The sequence below is a fragment of the Myxocyprinus asiaticus genome, chromosome 15 (genome assembly GCF_019703515.2).
Source record: "Myxocyprinus asiaticus isolate MX2 ecotype Aquarium Trade chromosome 15, UBuf_Myxa_2, whole genome shotgun sequence".
In the NCBI taxonomy this organism is placed as follows: domain Eukaryota; kingdom Metazoa; phylum Chordata; class Actinopteri; order Cypriniformes; family Catostomidae; genus Myxocyprinus; species Myxocyprinus asiaticus.
In genome coordinates, this window is record NC_059358.1 from 41299649 (window position 1) to 41318172 (window position 18524).

General features: G+C 37.9%; 1 protein-coding gene across 1 annotated transcript in view; it reads right to left on the reverse strand.

Moving 5' to 3' along the window:
* Positions 1 to 7636, reverse strand: part of LOC127452612 (plectin-like) — a 214622-nt gene extending 206986 nt beyond the window's left edge. Inside the window, exon 1 of the mRNA XM_051718223.1 lies at positions 7454 to 7636. Coding sequence (XP_051574183.1) covers positions 7454 to 7544 — 91 coding nt within the window. The 5' untranslated portion in view covers positions 7545 to 7636. The remainder of the gene's footprint in view (positions 1 to 7453) is intronic.
* Between the last annotated feature and the right edge of the window lie 10888 nt (positions 7637 to 18524).

Consider the following 18524-nt stretch of genomic DNA (forward strand, 5'->3'; position numbering starts at 1 on the left):
ATTACCATAATGTAAAAAAAAAGAAAAAAAGCTCATTACTGTAATCGGGAAAAAACTATGATATATTTATGCAGTATATCATGGTAGTATTGTACTGACAATAATTTGTTTTTGTAATTTTAAAAATGTTATTTTATGTTAATGTGATACCATGGAAAACTACCGTTATACATTGAGGATCAGCACTGATAATAAAATTACAAATAAATGTCACAACACATCATGGTAATGAGCATTTGAGGAGAAATATGTCATTAATTGTCATGCACAAAAAAATCTTAATGGTCCTAAAAACATAGGCTTCATTTTCTCTAGGCCAAACAATATATATATATATATATATATTTTTTTTTTTACTTTGGGGAGAAATGTTTTCACAAGATTCACCCGAAATTAAATCAAAGAAACTTAAATAGCAAGAAGCTGAGATAGAGTGATGGTATAGGAAAGAGAAAGGAGGAGGATAACCACAGAGTGAAGGACAAGACAAAAAAGGAGCGATAGAAAGACTGATAAAGATGAAACAATGAAGAGAATGAGGAGGTTCTCATAGAGACAAGCAGGAAAAATGAAAGATACAATCAAGAGGAGTAAGAGAGGAGAGAGAGCATGACAGTCAGAGATGGCATGTGCATAACCTCCCCACCAACGTGCCTTAATAAGGAGATAACACGGAGTTCCTGGCACAGGAAGAGGAGAAAAGAGAAATGAGAGCAAGAAAAGAATGCATCTTCTGTAAACTCCCAGTTTACATGTCCCAAACATACACACACACACAAACAACCAGAGTATTTGAGTGGAGCAGCAGTAATATCCACTCCCAGTATATATATATATATATATATATATATATATATATATATATATATATATATATATATATATATATATATATATATATACAGGTGCATCTCAATAAATTAGAATGTCATGGAAAAGTTCATTTATTTCAGTAATTCAACTCAAATTGTGAAACTCGTGTATTAAATAAATTCAATGCACACAGACTGAAGTAGTTTAAGTCTTTGGTTCTTTTAATTGTGATGATTTTGGCTCACATTTAACAAAAACCCACCAATTCACTATCTCAAAAAATTAGAATATGGTGACATGCCAATCAGCTAATCAACTCAAAACACCTGCAAAGGTTTCCTGAGCCTTCAAAATGGTCTCTCAGTTTGGTTCACTAGGCTACACAATCATGGGGAAGACTGTTGATCTGACAGTTGTCCAGAAGACAATCACTGACACCCTTCACAAGGAGGGTAAGCCACAAACATTCATTGCCAAAGAAGCTGGCTGTTCACAGAGTGCTGTATCCAAGCATGTTAACAGAAAGTTGAGTGGAAGGAAAAAGTGTGGAAGAAAAAGATGCACAACCAACCGAGAGAACCGCAGCCTTATGAGGATTGTCAAGCAAAATCGATTCAAGAATTTGGGTGAACTTCACAAGGAATGGACTGAGGCTGGGGTCAAGGCATCAAGAGCCACCACACACAGACATGTCAAGGAATTTGGCTACAGTTGTCGTATTCCTTTTGTTAAGTCACTCCTGAACCACAGACAACGTCAGAGGCGTCTTACCTGGGCTAAGGAGAAGAAGAACTGGACTGTTGCCCAGTGGTCCAAAGTCCTCTTTTCAGATGAGAGCAAGTTTTGTATTTCATTTGGAAACCAAGGTCCTAGAGTCCAGCAGGATTTGGCACCTGCCCACACTGCCAAAAGCACCAAAAGTTGGTTAAATGACCATGGTGTTGGTGTGCTTGACTGGCCAGCAAACTCACCAGACCTGAAACCCATAGAGAATCTATGGGATATTGTCAAGAGGAAAATGAGAAACAAGAGACCAAAAAATACAGATGAGCTGAAGGCCACTGTCAAAGAAACCTGGGCTTCCATACCACCTCAGCAGTGCCACAAACTGATCACCTCCATGCCACGCCGAATTGAGGCAGTAATTAAAGCAAAAGGAGCCCCTACCAAGTATTGAGTACATATACAGTAAATGAACATACTTTCCAGAAGGCCAACAATTCACTAAAAATGTTTTTTTTATTGGTCTTATGATGTATTCTAATTTTTTGAGATAGTGAATTGGTGGGTTTTTGTTAAATGTGAGCCAAAATCATCACATTTAAAAGAACCAAAGACTTAAACTACTTCAGTCTGTGTGCATTGAATTTATTTAATACACGAGTTTCACAATTTGAGTTGAATTACTGAAATAAATGAACTTTTCCACGACATTCTAATTTATTGAGATGCACCTGTATATACACACTGGCAGCCAAAAGTTTGGAATCATGTACAGATTTTGCTGTTTCAGAAGGAAATTGGTACTTTAATTCACCAAAGTGGCATTCAACTGATCACAAAGTATAGTCAGGAAATTACTGATGTAAAAAACAGCACCATTACTATTTGAAAAAAGTCATTTTTGATCAAATCTACACAGACGTTGGGGCCTGGGTATCTCAATGGTAAAATACGCTGGCTACCACCCCTGGAGTTCGCTAGCTCGCTAGTTCGAATCCCAGGGCGTGCTGAGTGACTCCAGCCAGGTCTCCTAAGCAACCAAAATTGGCCCAGTTGCTAGGGAGGGTAGACTCACATGGGGTAAACTCCTCATGGTCGCTATAATGTGGTTCGTTCTCAGTGGGGCGCATGGTGAGTTGAGCGTGGTTGCCGCGGTGGATGGCATGAAGCCTCCACACGCGCTATGTCTCCGTGGCAACAAGCCACGTGATAAGATGCGCGGGTTGACTGTCTCAGACGCGGAGGCAACTGGGATTCATCCTCCGCCACCCGGACTGAGGCGAATCACTACGTGACCACGAGGACTTAAAAGCACATTGGGAACTGGGCATTCCAAATTGGGAGATAAAGGGGAAAAATCCAAAAAAAAATAAAAAATAAAAAATAAAAAATGCACAGACGCTTCAACTTTCAAAAGTGCACTACTCGCTTTCTGTTCCGCTTCCACTCTGCACTGTCATTCACAGTCCAGCACGTGGAAGATGAGACAGTGATTCAGCACAGAGCTTTCTGTCTCTGTCTAAACTCAGGAACAAAAGTGGGGCGATATTTATAGAGGAAGCATCCACATGATGTCTTCCCCACATTCAGGTGCTCTGCCCCAAAGACAGCAGAGGAAGAAACATGAACAGGTAAAGACAGATTGGGGTGGTGTGGCTGAGAGGTTGAAGATCTGAGCTGGTAAATTTGTCATTTTGTAGGTTTGAACCAAAAATGGGGGGATCGACAAATTAGCACTATCATGAATCTGATCAACACAACTTCAGATTACTCTAGGAGGACTTAACCTTTAATAAGTGTCTTGTAAGTCACTTTGGATGAAAGGGTCAACTAAACAACTATATTTGCATTTCCTGAAGAAAATTGAGAGGCAGCACAAGAATAGTGTTATATTTGATGCAAGTTAAGGCTTTAGTTCTGTGTTAATGAAATGTTGCTTCAGAGCCACGTTTGTTGGCTGTTGTCATGACATTCATGTCTTGATTTCTGCCAGCTATGCACACATAACGCAAGACTAGCTAGATTTCCATCCACGTGTTTTTGTGCGAATTTTGGGGTATCGCATTAAAAATGCTGGATGGAAACACCAAAATGCTATTAAAAACAATTATATGATCCCTTCAGATATATTCAATTTTATTTGATAAGAAGACATGCATATAAACTACGATGGAAACACATTTACTGAATATTTGCCTAAAGAATTTATTTATACAGGAATATAGATGCACATCCAAAAATCATTCGACTTTGCCTCAGCAAGCCACGTGAATACATAATTAGCTCTGAGTATATCATTATTATCATCACAAATGTTGCATGATTATTCTGAAATGCCAAAGCCTCTCATCAAAATGATTGGTCGTCATTTCCTCCCAGAACTGTGTGACACGCTTTCGCTCCAGACATAAGACATCTGCTGCTGAACACTAGAAAACATGAAGTTCATCAGAGCATTCTTCCTGCACTCTAAACTGCAAGTAATCTATTACATTTACAGTAATAATAACAGAGCAATAGTGGCATCAACTTTCATTTTCATTTCTATTTCCTGCCAATTTCTCCAGAAGTGCCCATTTTGTTCTCTTAAACGCATGGGATGGAAATTCTGCTTTAGTCGTGACTTGTTTTATGTGGTATTCCGATTATGCACATACACTTAATGTGTAACTTTGATGGAAACATGACCATGGCTATAGATGATTAAATGGATGCAAAAAAGAAAGAAAGAAAAGATTAAACAATTCAGTATGCAAACAAATAGAAAAAGACCTAATAAATGTAAGTGTCTCACTGTCACCTTGATTTTTATTTTTATTTTTTAATGAAAAGGTGGTACGAGTCAAAATCAATATTTGTGGTAATCAACATTACGCCACAAATGCTTCCGATTGAGCTTAAGTTGTATTGAACCCAGGATATTCCTTTAAAGCAAGATGAATTGAGAAGCAAAACTGTGTAATACTTGTTTTCAAAGACTATATCTTGAATTAAGCTTATACATGCTCGAAACAAAAAATAAAAATAAAACTGTTTGCCAACGGGGTAAGTAAAAACAAAAAAACTGCTTACATCAATCTTAAATTGAACTTATTTTTCTTATCCCATTGACAAACAGTTTTTCCTTGTTTCAAGCATGTATAAGTTTACTTCAAGAAATATTCTCTGAAAACAAGTCTTAATATCTTACGCAGTTTTGAAAATTAATTTTGTTTGAAGGATGTTTAGATATTTATGTTGGAAAACAAAACAAAAACACTTGTTTTTGCAGTGTGGAATAAAAGAAAAATCCCATAGACTAACACTGAAGGAGGGATCTTAAAGGAATAGTTCACCCAAAAATGAAAATCCTCTCATGATTTACTTACCTTTAAGCCATCCCTGATGTGTATGACTTTTATAAGCAGATTTCAGCTCAGTTTGTCTATAAAATGCATGTAAATGGTTTGACGGTCCAAAAGTCATATTTAGGCAGCATAAAATTAATCCACACGACTCCATTAATCGATCAATGAATGTCTTCTGAAGCAAATTGATAGGTTGGCTAAGAAACAATTAGATGATTAAAACTTTATAACTTTAAAAATCGCTTCCTGCCAGCAGTCAAGCATCAGTGACGCAAGCGCTATGGCGTGTTCACGCGAGAAGTCAGAAGCACGTACCTTGTATACAACAGAGGAACGAATGTGACGCGAGAGTTAGGTCATTTCAAACATCAATAAAGCGCTGAGCGGAAGCAATGATTTAAAGTTAAAAACTTTTTAATTATCGATTTGTTTCTTACACCAACCTATTGATTTGCTTCAGAAGACATTAATTGATCGACTGGAGTCGTGTGGATTACTTGTATGCTGCCTAAATGTGACCTTTGGACCGTCAAATGGTCAACAGCCTGATGGCACCCGTTTACATGCATTGCATGGACAAACTGAGCTGAAAATCTCCTTATAAAGATCTTCACTTCAGTTCTGTTGAAGGAGGAAAGTCATACACATCTGGGATGGCTTAAAGGTAAGTAAATCATGAGAAGATTTTAATTTTTGGGTGAACTAACACTTTAACCATATCATAGACTTGTACACGTGTAGTCCATTCAAACGTTGTTGTTTTTTAGATTATTTCACTCTTAGGTGTGCAATATGTCATTTGCATTATGTCACTGCAGAATTTTAATTTAACAAATTGTGCTTCTTCCTTACAATGGAAGTGAATGGGGCCACATTTTGAATGTTAAAATATACACTGTTTCAAAAGTATAGACACAAGACATAAACAACATGCGTGTAAACCTGATTTTAGTGTGATAAAATCACTTACTAACCTTTTCTGTGTAAAGTTATAGCAAAGTCTTTCTAGAAAGTCAGTCCACTGTCGGCCATCTTTGGAATGCTCTCAGAAGGCTATTTCCAGTCATGACAGTGCAGCTCCTATCTACTTGAATGGGAGAACACTGAAATCTCAAAACCGGTTGGTCAAGATTACGATCAAAGAACATATTTCAAATCAGCAATAAAATGGGAAAACATTGGAATCATAAATTGTGCTTCTTTACCTCATATTACGCTAAAAAACGTGATTTTCCCAGCTTGTATAGCTAATGCGCATGCGCGTTCTCGAGTTGATTGACAGGCGATGTCTGTATCTAAAAGGTGATTGGCTCTTTTACTTGTAAGGCGGGACTTCCTTTCTTCATCCGTTGACCGTTGGACACTAGAGCATCTTGGTTGGGCATTCCAATTTCTCCCATTGATTTAAATAGGAGTGACCCGTCTTTGCTAAATAGTCTCTGGTTATAGCCAATTTTACAACTTCATTTGCCATGATGATGTAATCAACAAACCCTAAAACTGTAAAATGACTGTAAAAATGACGATTTAAACAACTTTACAGCTCAAATAATACGAGTTTTAACAGAATAATTAATGTAAGATAAAATTATAAGCTTCACATTTCTGCCTTTAAACCCTCCAAAAATTGGCCCCATTCACTTCCATTGTAAGTGTCTCACTGTTACCTCCATTTTTACTTTTTGAAAAGAAAATGAGGGATGAGTCGAAATACTTTTTGTGGACATTTTTTGAAGTGCATTTTTATCACAAGGCAGGTGGAAAACAGAAGTCTTATAGCTTAGAAAAGCACTAACACATCTTTCCTCAGCAAACTGCATAATTTGAGGTATAATTTATGTCTATAACACAATTAGTGCGGGACAACTAACATGCTGAAATGTAATATCTTTTTTCAAATTTCTAACCCTGAAAATTATCAAATACCTCCAACAGAGATAACGAGAGCAAGAAATCAAGAATCACAAGGCACCACAACCTAAAACCACTGATGTGAAAAATCAAAAAGCAAGATATATTCTTATTAAATGAATGAATCAATGAACAGTAACATTATATGAACGAAATGCCAACAGATAATCACACAGCCTAAAAGTCCAGGTAAAGTGTGTTGTGACCTCCAGTGACCCAACACTGAATGACAGCATCCCGACACCATCATGTATAGAACATGCGTGGGCTGCTTCTGTAACTCACAGCTTTCATGAATAAAACGTCAACTTTTAAATTAAGACTTAAATGAAGATTCATTTAGTGTAAAATGAAAAGCCTCTCAGTTACAAAACACCTCTCATTGTCCAGTCTCCGCACTCTTTCAAATAAATGCTTGCTGCAGTATTATTGAGGTCAGAGCTGGTGCCGGTACAGAGACTGTTCACACGTCTCCACAAATCCACTCTTTTGCCCTCCTCAAGAGACAGACTGACAGACAGCATGTGTGCAGATCAATAAACACTCAGCACACAGCAGCTGAAACCCGGCTGCACGTGGCCCCGGTACACACACACACGCACACAAACACACACATAGATGTCATCACTTCCAGTACTGCATTTTCCATTGTGTGGTACCTTTGTATTTTTCTCGGACGTTCTCGTAGGCTTGAACAAAGTCCTGTTCGTCTGCATTGGGTGGCAGGCTGAAGGGCTCGTACACGGCCATTGTCGGGTCACTCACTGGCTCTCTCCTTCTGCGTCTGTCTTTTCTCTTTCAGCCGGTAGTGGATGTCCACCTCTGTGTCAGTGTGTTTGAGTGTGTGTGGCAGTGCTGTGCTCTCTCTCTCTCCTGCTCTAAACTTCATTCCAAAGCAGCACCAGCCACACACCCCCTTTCCTGACTGGGAAACACTAGCAGCCAGCGAGGAGCCCGCCTCTTAAAGACACAAAACTCTCATCTAATTTATCACAGAAATCACCTAAATGAGTCTGTAATGGGTAAGGATGGGCAAGGAGGAGGCGGGAACCAGCAGAGCAGTCAACAAAACTTTTAATGACATAAATCAAGAGGTGGGTAGTAGCGCACTACATTTACTCCATTACATTTACTTGAGTAACTTTTTTTTTTTAATTACTTTTAGAGTAGGTTTAAAAGTGGGTACTTTTTAATCTCACTCAAGTACATTTCTAATGAATTTTTTTTTACTTTTACTTCTTTACAATTGGTGGCGTTCCTGTCGTTACATTATTGGGTTTAATTTTAGTTAATGTGTAATTTATTGAGAGATTATTGAATGGGACTTTCAAGAGCGGATGTTCACACAGCTACATGCGCTGGTGTCACAATACTGTCACTCAATCACTGCTGCAGCATCAAACTCTTCAAAGTGAAACACTTTCTTCACTCTGCACAATGAAATGTAATTTCATCATGCAATGCCTTCATTAAACACCAAGACAAGCTGATATTTAAAGATTAAAATCACAGCTCCAACTTAATGCAGCACGCTGAGGTAAGTTTTGGCACTAATGCTAATGCAGGCTTTTCTGTGTAATGAGATGGTCATTTTCAGGATGATTCTGTAACTGGGCTCTTATGACATACATTTTTAAGTGTACATTTTTAAATCAGTGCAGCAATATATCAGTGCGCTTTCTCCCGCGTCCCGCATGTAATAAGCAGTATTTATGCATTTACCCCGCGCCCACGCGGGGGTACTGGAAACTATCGCAGCTACTTCAGGCGGATTAACTGTATAAATCCATTTAAACATCCAAGTTGAGTGTAAATAAATTCATTTGGTCTGCCATTCGCGTGATCGACAACTGAAGCGTGAACAGACAGCATTTCTGCGCGTGCACAGCGAGAGGTGTGAGGCACGCGCGTGAGAGATGTGTGGGTGCGAGGCGATCATATGGCTAAGAGAGTGGCTGTGTCCGCAATCGTTCACTCATTCACTATTTCCTATATAGTGAATGGCAGTTAGTGCACTATATCTCAGCAGTAAGTGAACGAAATGAGTGAGTGATTCAGACACTGATGTACACCAAGTGTCGGAGCTCTTGGGCTGTTGCAGAAAAAACATCACATATTAACTTTTAAAAACTTGGGCCTTACTTGTTATTCTTATTAAATAATATATTAATACAATAAATCTTCATTCTGATTGCCATCTTTAATATATACTGTGTGTTAATATAAAGAGTAAACACATTTGATCAAATAAAGAGTACATTTTAAAATGTATCTGTATGTTATTATGTTATTTTAATCAAGTGAAGATTTGTCAAAAAATAAATTTATTACATTCAGCATGAAAGAAAACATTGCAGGAGTGGAGTAAGCAGTAAACTCCCAGCTGGTACGTCTTTCCCTTGGTGGATTATGGGCAAATAACCGTTGTCGAGGGTACATCAAATGTACACTCGAAATTAGAGTGCATTGTGGGTTATAATAAGTGAACAAAAGTATGGAACGAGTGGCTCACTCAGAATTCAGACACTCCTACAAAATGGCAGACACCCGCAATAGTGCACTATATAGTAGATGGGGCGGTTTCAGACACAGCGAGTGTTCCACAACTGGGGTTGGTGCCCTACGCACTAGGCTGCGTACTCTGCATTTAGAGAGTGCCGGTACTGCTGTACAGAACTAATTATCTAAATTCTTTCAACATTGAAAACTGTAACTACACTGAAATAAGAATCAACACAGGACTTTAAAAGCTATGAAATAGCAAAGTAGGCATTAATAAAACATGATCTTGCTTTGGTTTATATTTCAGCATTATATATAATTTCCTTGTGGGACATTTTCACGTTTTCACCATAATAATTACTAGAAATGTTTCCAAACCTCTCTTGTTGACAAATTCATCCAGATCTGACAAGAGCCCTTAAAGGGATAGTTCACCCAAAAATTTCTCAGCTCTGTTGGTCCATACAATGCAAGTGAATGGGTGGCAACATTTTAAAGCTAAACAAACAAACATAAGTCAGCATAAAAGTATTCCATAAGACTCCAGTGGTTAAAGCAGTATCTTCAGAAGCAATGTGATAGGTGTGGATGAGAAACAGAGAAACAGATCACATTCACATTCTTCTTCTTGTGTTTTTGGTGATTCACATTCTTCTCTGCATATCACCCCCTGCTTTCTAGCAAAAAATGACAAATATTGATCTGTTTCTCACACACACCTATCATATCACTTCTGAAGATATGGATTTGACTACTGGAGTCTTATGGATTACTTTTATGCTGCCTTTATGTGCTTTTTTGAGCATCAAAATTTTAGCCTACAGAGCTAAAATATTCTTCTAAAAATCTTAATTTGTGTTCTGCAGAAGAAAGAAAGTCATACACATCTGGGATGGCATGAGGGTGAGTAAATGAGGAGAGAATTTAAATTTTTGGGCAAACTATCTCTTTAAAGTGATAGCTCAGCGATAATTTAATATTCTGTCATAATTTCCCTACCCCCATGTTGTTCCAAACCAGTGTGATGCTTTGTATTATGTGGAACACAAAATATGTTAGACAGAATGTTAGGGACTGACAGTCTCAATCACCATTCACTTTCAAAATACAGAGAAAAAAACATTCACTGAAAGTAAATAGTGACTCAGGCAAACATTCTGTCTAATATATCCTTATTGTGTTGCATGGAAGAAAGAAAGTCATATGGGTTTGGAACAACATGATGGTGAATGATGACAGAATTTCCATTGATAATAATAATAATAATTCTGTAATATATATTCAATATGTATTATGTAATGGAATATAGGGGAGTAAACATTTATTATGTAATTTGTGAAAGTAACGAGTTACTCACTACTTGAGTACTCTTTTAATTGGATACTTTCTTACTCTTACTCAAGTAATTATTTACATTAGTACTTTTACTTATACTTGAGTACTTTTTTTTTTTAAGTAATTGTACTTTTACTTGAGAACAGTTTTTGGCTACTCTACCCACCTCTGCATAAATCAAATTAAATCAGCTTAAACACACAGACTACAACTGACACTCCCTATATGCATATTATGCAGTCTGCGTAGGGCACCAACTTTCTAGGGGGCACCATCATACCCTAGGGGGGCACCAGAAACTCCACCAGCTGCCCTTCCTTGCACGTTATATGTTTTTCAAGAACCCGATAGCAGTCGCAGAACACAGACGATCGCCTCGCAGCGCACAGCACGTCAGATTTCACTTGTAAATATCTATAAGATATTTTTCAAAAGTGTTAGTAAACATGCTCTTCGACACAGCTCAAGTTTGTATTTGACTTATTTGATCTACAAACACTTTTCAGGCTTTGGCTTTTCTATACACCATTTCAGGATGACCAGAGCAATATTTCAGATGTGATGATTGGTCCGCTGGTTAGTCCAGTTATGAATGAGTTATTCAGTCACATGATATTTTTGATGCGCATCTTGTAATACTAATAAGTTCAATAGGAGTTTATTCTGTAAATTTTTATTCTTATTGAATAAAAAATGTATCCACCTCAAGCGAGTGGATCCGTTTTCTATGTGTATTTTGGAGAATTTATTTGCATCTTAGTGCTTCCATCACCCCCTGACCTCCGCCTCCAGCGTCCTCGCCTCCAAATGCCTTGCTCTGAGTTCACAGCTGCCTTGACCTCTGAGCTCTCTGATTCCCCATATGCCCTGACATCTGAGCCCTCTGAGTCCCCTAATGCCTTGACTTTTGAGTCCCTTAGTGCCCTGACCTCTGAGTTGTAAGGGTTACCTTGGTGACCACTAGGGTCACTATATACGTTTCTTGTTCACTTCTTGCCTTTCGTTTGCTTATGGATTTTGTAGTTCTTTTCCTTGTCTTTGTTCATTTGTTCTTGTGTTTTAGTTCCAGGTGTTCCTTGTGTTCTTATTTGTTCATTGTTTATTTAATCCCCGTGTTCCCCTGTGCTCTTTTGTCAGTTCTTATCCTTTGTAGAATAGTGTTTGTTGTGTTCCGGTTTCTTATGTTTCCAGTGTTTCTTGGCTTTGAGTTTGTTTTGAGTTTCTATTAATAGCTGCGAATAGATCCTCCTCTCATCTTTGAACTCATTACATGCACAGCAAGAGGCATTGTGTTCTCTTGGAAATATATATATATATATATTTTTTTTTTATTGTGCATTCAGTTTTGTGTAAACATGTCTTAAAGGAATAGTTTACCCAAAAGTGAAAATTCTCATAATTTTCTCACCCTTACGCGGTCTCAAACTCGTATGACTTTCTTTCTTTTGCATAACACAAACAAAATATTTTTGATGGATATATGATGTGTGATTCTCTGTACAATGCAAGTCAATGGGGTCCAAAAAACCTCCAAGTTCTTAAAAGGACATAAAGGCAGCATAAAGTTAATTCATCAAGTGCGAGGAAGTGTAATCAAATAATGAATCATGATTGTGCCTAGGAGACTGCAGATGCTAAGATTTATTGTGAAAAAGAAGTTACATTTTGGCCTGTTTCTCACCCAAAACCGATCGTATCACTTCAGAAGACAATGATTAAACCACTTGAGTCAAATGGATGACCTTTATAATGCCTTTGTTATTTTTGGAGCTCGAAAAACAAAAAAACATATATTCATCAAAAAAAAAAAAAAATCTTTGTTTAATTTTCACAGAAGAAAGAAAGTCTTAAATGGCATAAGGGTGAGTAAATGATGAGAGAAATGTCATTTTTGATGAGTTAAGAAAAAGATGTTAGGAACTGAAAAGTACTTTCACACTGGAAAAGTAAGGTCACGTTGAGCACACTGCTTTGTAGGATACAGTAATTAGCACCAAGTGCTCTGTTGTATGCTGCACATTTTGGCAAATGTAGCACCATCTGGGTATTCCATGCAAGCAGAAAATAGTAGTATGATAGGACATTATTCTGAACAAAGCCAGTATTGTGCGCATTACACTTCTTCCATTTCCAGTGTGACGAAGAAACTGGACTGACAAAAGTTTATACATTTATACACAAAATTACATTTAAAAATGTAAAATTACTGTTTATTCACAAGATAACTGAACGACACTTGCTGTATTAAACATGCAATGTAATGAGGTCATGTGACAACAATATACCATACCATTTGAAACATTTATCGTTGCATACTGCACACTTACACAGTATGCTAGCATCCCATTCCGAACACAGCTCATGTTTTATTCACACAACAGCGCATCATCTTTACATTAAGAACATGAGCGCAAGAAAATAACACATTCACACAGAACAGCTCTTTCAGACTGTGTTTACTCTCACACAACTCCGTCACAATTCTGACTGTGAAAGCTTTCAAAAGCATTCTCAGAAAAGATGTTTTGTTCAACAGGTGTGACATCACGGTATTTGAACGGGTTTGAGGGGATCCTCGTCAGACAACTGATGCCGTTACTTAGGCGTGATAACGTCTTTAACAACGATAAACAACATCCTGTTGCCACATACAACTATATCTGCACATACAGTCAAAGCCAATGAATATCCAGTCATTCCTGACACAATTTTAAAGAAATATGTTTAAGGAAGTCAGAAATCTGATTTCATTTTTATCTTTTGAATATTAATGTAGGTTTATAATAATAATGTATGCGGAATGGGGAGCTTCTGAATAAAAACGTACAATATATATATATATATATATATATATATATATATATATATATATATATTTTTTTTTTGTATTCTGAACAAGGTCAAAGCAGCCAACATATTCCATGATATAACTGATTCATCCTGTTTTTTTTATCTTGAGCTTTGCAAGTCACATCTCAAAACTCCTAAAACTAAAACATGACCATGTTTGTGGCTGAGGCTATAAAGTGACTTTGCAATTCCCCACATGGTGACAAAACTAGGAACCCCAGACTCTTAAGGTGTGTCCCAAATTGCACACTTCTGCACTATTCTATGCCATTTTGTAGTGTAAGTAGTGCGAGTAGTATGTTAACACTGAAAATGCAGCAAAAAGAAGTGTACTTTAAGTACCCGAATGATGCACTTTTCAACCATCAAAAGGAGTGTGGAATGCTGGACACTTCATGCACTCAGCGCACATGGCTTGCCGTACAAATCAGAAGGGGTGGAGTTACCTGGCTGCGCTGCTGGTCTGACAAAACAGTTGTAAATAATGGAGAATGTGGCTGCTAGCAAAACTAAGTAGATACAGCACCTTACAAATGTGAGTTTAATGATTTACCATCACCCCAAGCTGTGTGAATATGTACATTGTTTAAGATACAAGTGTTGAACTGAGTTTGGCCAACGCGCTAAAACTAGCAGCAACACAACACATGCGCTTGAAATGTCACTTCCATCAGCTATTAAACAGCAAATGCTTCCGTGTAGTAAAAACCATTAAGTGTTCCGTTTGTGACGATACTACACTTTGAAAATTCATACACTACATGGCTGAGTGCATTGTATAGTGCATAGTGTATAGTGTGTCGTTTGGGACACAGCTTTACTCCATAACAATCACACAGGAAGTCGGCAGGTTGTTTTCTGAGAGTTCCGGAACTCTAGGATCGGCCACAATATGCTGACTCACCGACAAGCGCCATCTCTCATAAGACATGTTTGCATAAGCTCAGACATATTTACTTTCCCCTGTGGTGTGACTGGAAGCGTGTTGCGTCAGCATGTGGAAGACGCAGGTTCAAATCCCGCATTGAAATCAGAAAGCAACCATGTTCACAATTGTAGGATCCATTTTCCCTCTAAAATTACATTTTTACACCACAGACGGTTAGGTTTAGGTTTGGGTTTTGGGTTCAGTTTATAAAATATGCATTCCTCTTCACTGAATTACAGCCTGTACAGCTGAAAACAACACACTTCACAAATCGCTTTTGGCACCCCTCTGTGGACATTAAACCCCGAAAATGGAGCTCACACATGCCCATATGCACAAAAACAGTCACTGCTTTCACCACTGGGGGCAGTATTTCACATTTGGTAAGCATAGACCAATTTTAGCTAAAGAAAAGTCAACATACTGTTTCCGATTTCATTGTGAGATCAGTCTGCTTATTAAGTAAAGCTATACCTGTCTTAAGTTGCTCTATTTTTAGCAAAAGACTGCTTGTTGAAGCCTATACCATGCATAGACAGGGATCTGACACCTTGTGACCAGTGAATTTCCATGATGATTTCCAGTTGTTTGTGATTACTCGATAAAGATTTTTAAAAACATTTCATAGAGATTTCATGGACAAAGAGCAATGCCTAACTGATGAGAGCACAACAAGACAAATATACTGCATATATATATATATATATATATATATATATATATATATATATATATATTCATTTACACGGCTCACTTGAATGCTCTATTCTGATTGGTCAATGGTGCCATCTAGCGGCCTGATATTTCTGAATACAAACACACATCTGGGGATTAAGTGATATCAGACCGGCCATCCGGGTATTGCGAGTCATCTTTCCTGCTTCTCGGATCACTGTGCAGCCTGTCCAAGTTAGCTGATAAAATAATTTCAACTCAAATCAATCTTTCATGTGTATTTATTTAATAATTTGGCAAATAGTCTTTTAATGAATGGGAAAATGAGCATTCAGATGGCCATTATCGCAAAATAAAACACCAATAGAACTCAACACAAACCGGAATTCAGCTGTTCCTAAAGATACTACTGTCTTTCTTCTAACATGATAACATAATTTCAATGCAAATCAATGTTTCATGTCCATTTATATATGTATTTGGTAGGTAGCAGTGTAATAAGTGGGATAATGTACAGTCAGCCCATCATCATAACAAAATAAATCCCTTAAGGGTGATACAAGACCTGATCACCTTGATTGCATTTATTTTTTTATATATATAAATATCGACCGGCTGACTGTACATTATCCCTTATATACATAATGGATATGACAAGTTACTAAGTTTAGTCTTCGTGGACAAGATCTGCTTATGCTACTGGTGCTGCAATGCAAGTACAAAGACTTACTACTGCTAGAAAATACACAGGCATGCTGTGTTGAGCATGTTAAAAATGTTGTTGCACAATTGGACATACATACAATGTAGTGTGTGTGTGTGTGTGTGTGTGTGTGTGTGTGTGTGTGTGTGTGTGTGTGTGTGTGGTCTCTGCGGTGTGTGAGGGCATGCTGGCAACATCTGAGTATTTAACATCCCCATGCAATTATAAGGAAAGCTGACATGAGTGTGAAATTAAATACGTCAGAAGAGTGATTTGACTCTACGTGAGCACGTTAACACCATTCACACCTACCTATAATAGCACACAGCTGCCAGGACCTTTGACCCCTCACATTTATGACCTCAGGTAATATCCCAGCAAACTGTGAGTAACTGTACCTTCTCTGACTCCAAATATATTCTGTCTGCTGCAGTGTGGAGATAACTGCATGATCTAGGGCTTAAACCTGAATACATTTACATACGCAGTCTTTTTCATGATGAAGTTCTGCAATATGGAAATGACACCTACCACACAAATTACAATGACAGTCTGAAAGAGAAAGAAAAGTCCACATTAACACAGAGGATATCATCTTATTTTAAAAACCATCACAGCAACACAATCTCATTTATAATCAAATTAATTTTGGTAGCAAATCTCCAGACCACAGAAAACAAAATATTGCTGTTTTCATTGACTCTATAATTTATTAAAAATATTTAGCATTTTCAATGCTCCTTCACACCTTGACAAATAAAAATGAAAACACAGTAACAAATGTAAAATGGTAAAAGTTTCCATTTCCATTTGCAGAAACAGTTCTAATGCCTGTTATAGATTTTAACCTACTGACATCTTGTGGATATAAATGATATTGTAGTATCATATTGTTCAAGATTGCATAAATTAGATACTACATTGAGTGAAGCTAATGTGAATATAAAGTGAAGTACATGTTGGGTGTTAGACATGACATGTGAAACTGTGTCTTGCAGTGTGACATGCTAAATTTAATCTAAAACTACTTTATACAGCATTTTTCTAATAAATGAATATAGTGCTTCAAGTGGAAGAAAAAGTGCAGGTACTCTCCTTGTTAGTATTAAACTTGATTTTTTTGGGGGGGAATATAATATACTCTGAGACTGTTTTTCTCATTGAGCCCAGGTACTCCTCCATCTCACCTCTGGCACTGTCAACTACACTCGAGCTGCTCTCATATGAGCCTAATATGCGGGCCTTCTTCAGAGCACTTCTGGGCTCAGCCCACACTTGTTCCAAAGGCACTGCATTCTGCCTCCTTCACCAACAGTTCGCAAATCTCTGAGAGTTGATTGCTCACTGTACCATCCCTAATGATCCATTCAGTTTTAAAACGTGGATCCAATACATCCGCCAACACAAGGTGCTTGTCAGAATAGAATCTGTTGAAACGAGTAGAGATATTATCTGACAATGTCTCTGCAAACACATGAATGGAGAGGGAGCGGGTCTCATGCACACTGGACAAAAGCTGTTTAATTTCCATAACAGCTGGGAGAATAATGCCCAGGTTTCCGAGCTCTTTTTGCATATCATTAGTAAGTTCTGCCAGTGGCAACAGCACCTCAGTGAGGGCTTGGAGTTGATGAACGTCATTCGTGGTCAGCTTAACGTGTTCGGGAATGGTCAGTTTGTTTTGGAATTGCGGGTCTCTTTCAAACATCTTTAATACTGATTCAATCATGTGCAGCTGACTGCTCCACCTGGTGACACATGCTAGTTTATCAGCCTCCTCAGTGTTTAAGGCGCTTTTATTAACACTCTTTACAAATTTTGTCATTTGTGTGAGAATTTTGTCTATATCAGCATGACTGTTTATTGCATCATTTATGGCAAGCTGAAGTAAATGTATGGGGCATCACATATGGAGGTTAGCTTCGGTGATTTATGAGGCGCTCATGTTCTCCATGTTCTGTGCAACACGATCCGTCTGGAATGGAGAGAGTGGACCTTCCTCTGTTCCATCTTCCTTACGGACCTCTTCCTCACCCTCCTCTTCAGCTGCACCCTCCTCACACCCTGGGAGGTCGAAACCCTTTACCGTATTGCTGGAGCTGTCGGTCACCACCCTCATATCTAGTCGTTGTAAATTCCTGTGTTGCAAGACACTTTCATATTTATGGAAAATATGCTCTGCTGTGTGGTGCCCTTTAAGATGTTCACAGCCCAGCAGCACTGGGGATGCCGGAGCGAGAAAAAATGCATTATCTCCTTTTGATTGGTTGCATTTTTTTCTGTAAAGAACAAATTTGCGTACATTACGTTAGCGTACCATTTACTGGACACAACCTAAATTCTATGCCTAATTACTCAGGTCAGTTTTCAAAATAATTAAAAAATAAGTGTTGTTATAACTTTTGTAGTCTAACTTTAACATTGCCTACATAAGCTACCTTTCAATAGGCTAACTATTCATATTACAGTTGTTTGCTGCCTATTGCTTACTTCTAGCTGCACTGACATGAATGCATAACAACAAGATACCTTACTACCTACTTATCTATTCATTTACTATCCAATGGTATGTAACCTACTAGGTCACCTTTTGCTGCACTATGTTTGCATAGCACATCCTCATGCTTTCCGGCAATGTGCCGCCTAAGATTCCAAAAGAAATCTTTGCTAACTCTCACAGTCTCTCCACACTCCCTTTCAATTTCTTCTCCTTCCTCATTCTTAACTTTGATTTTTA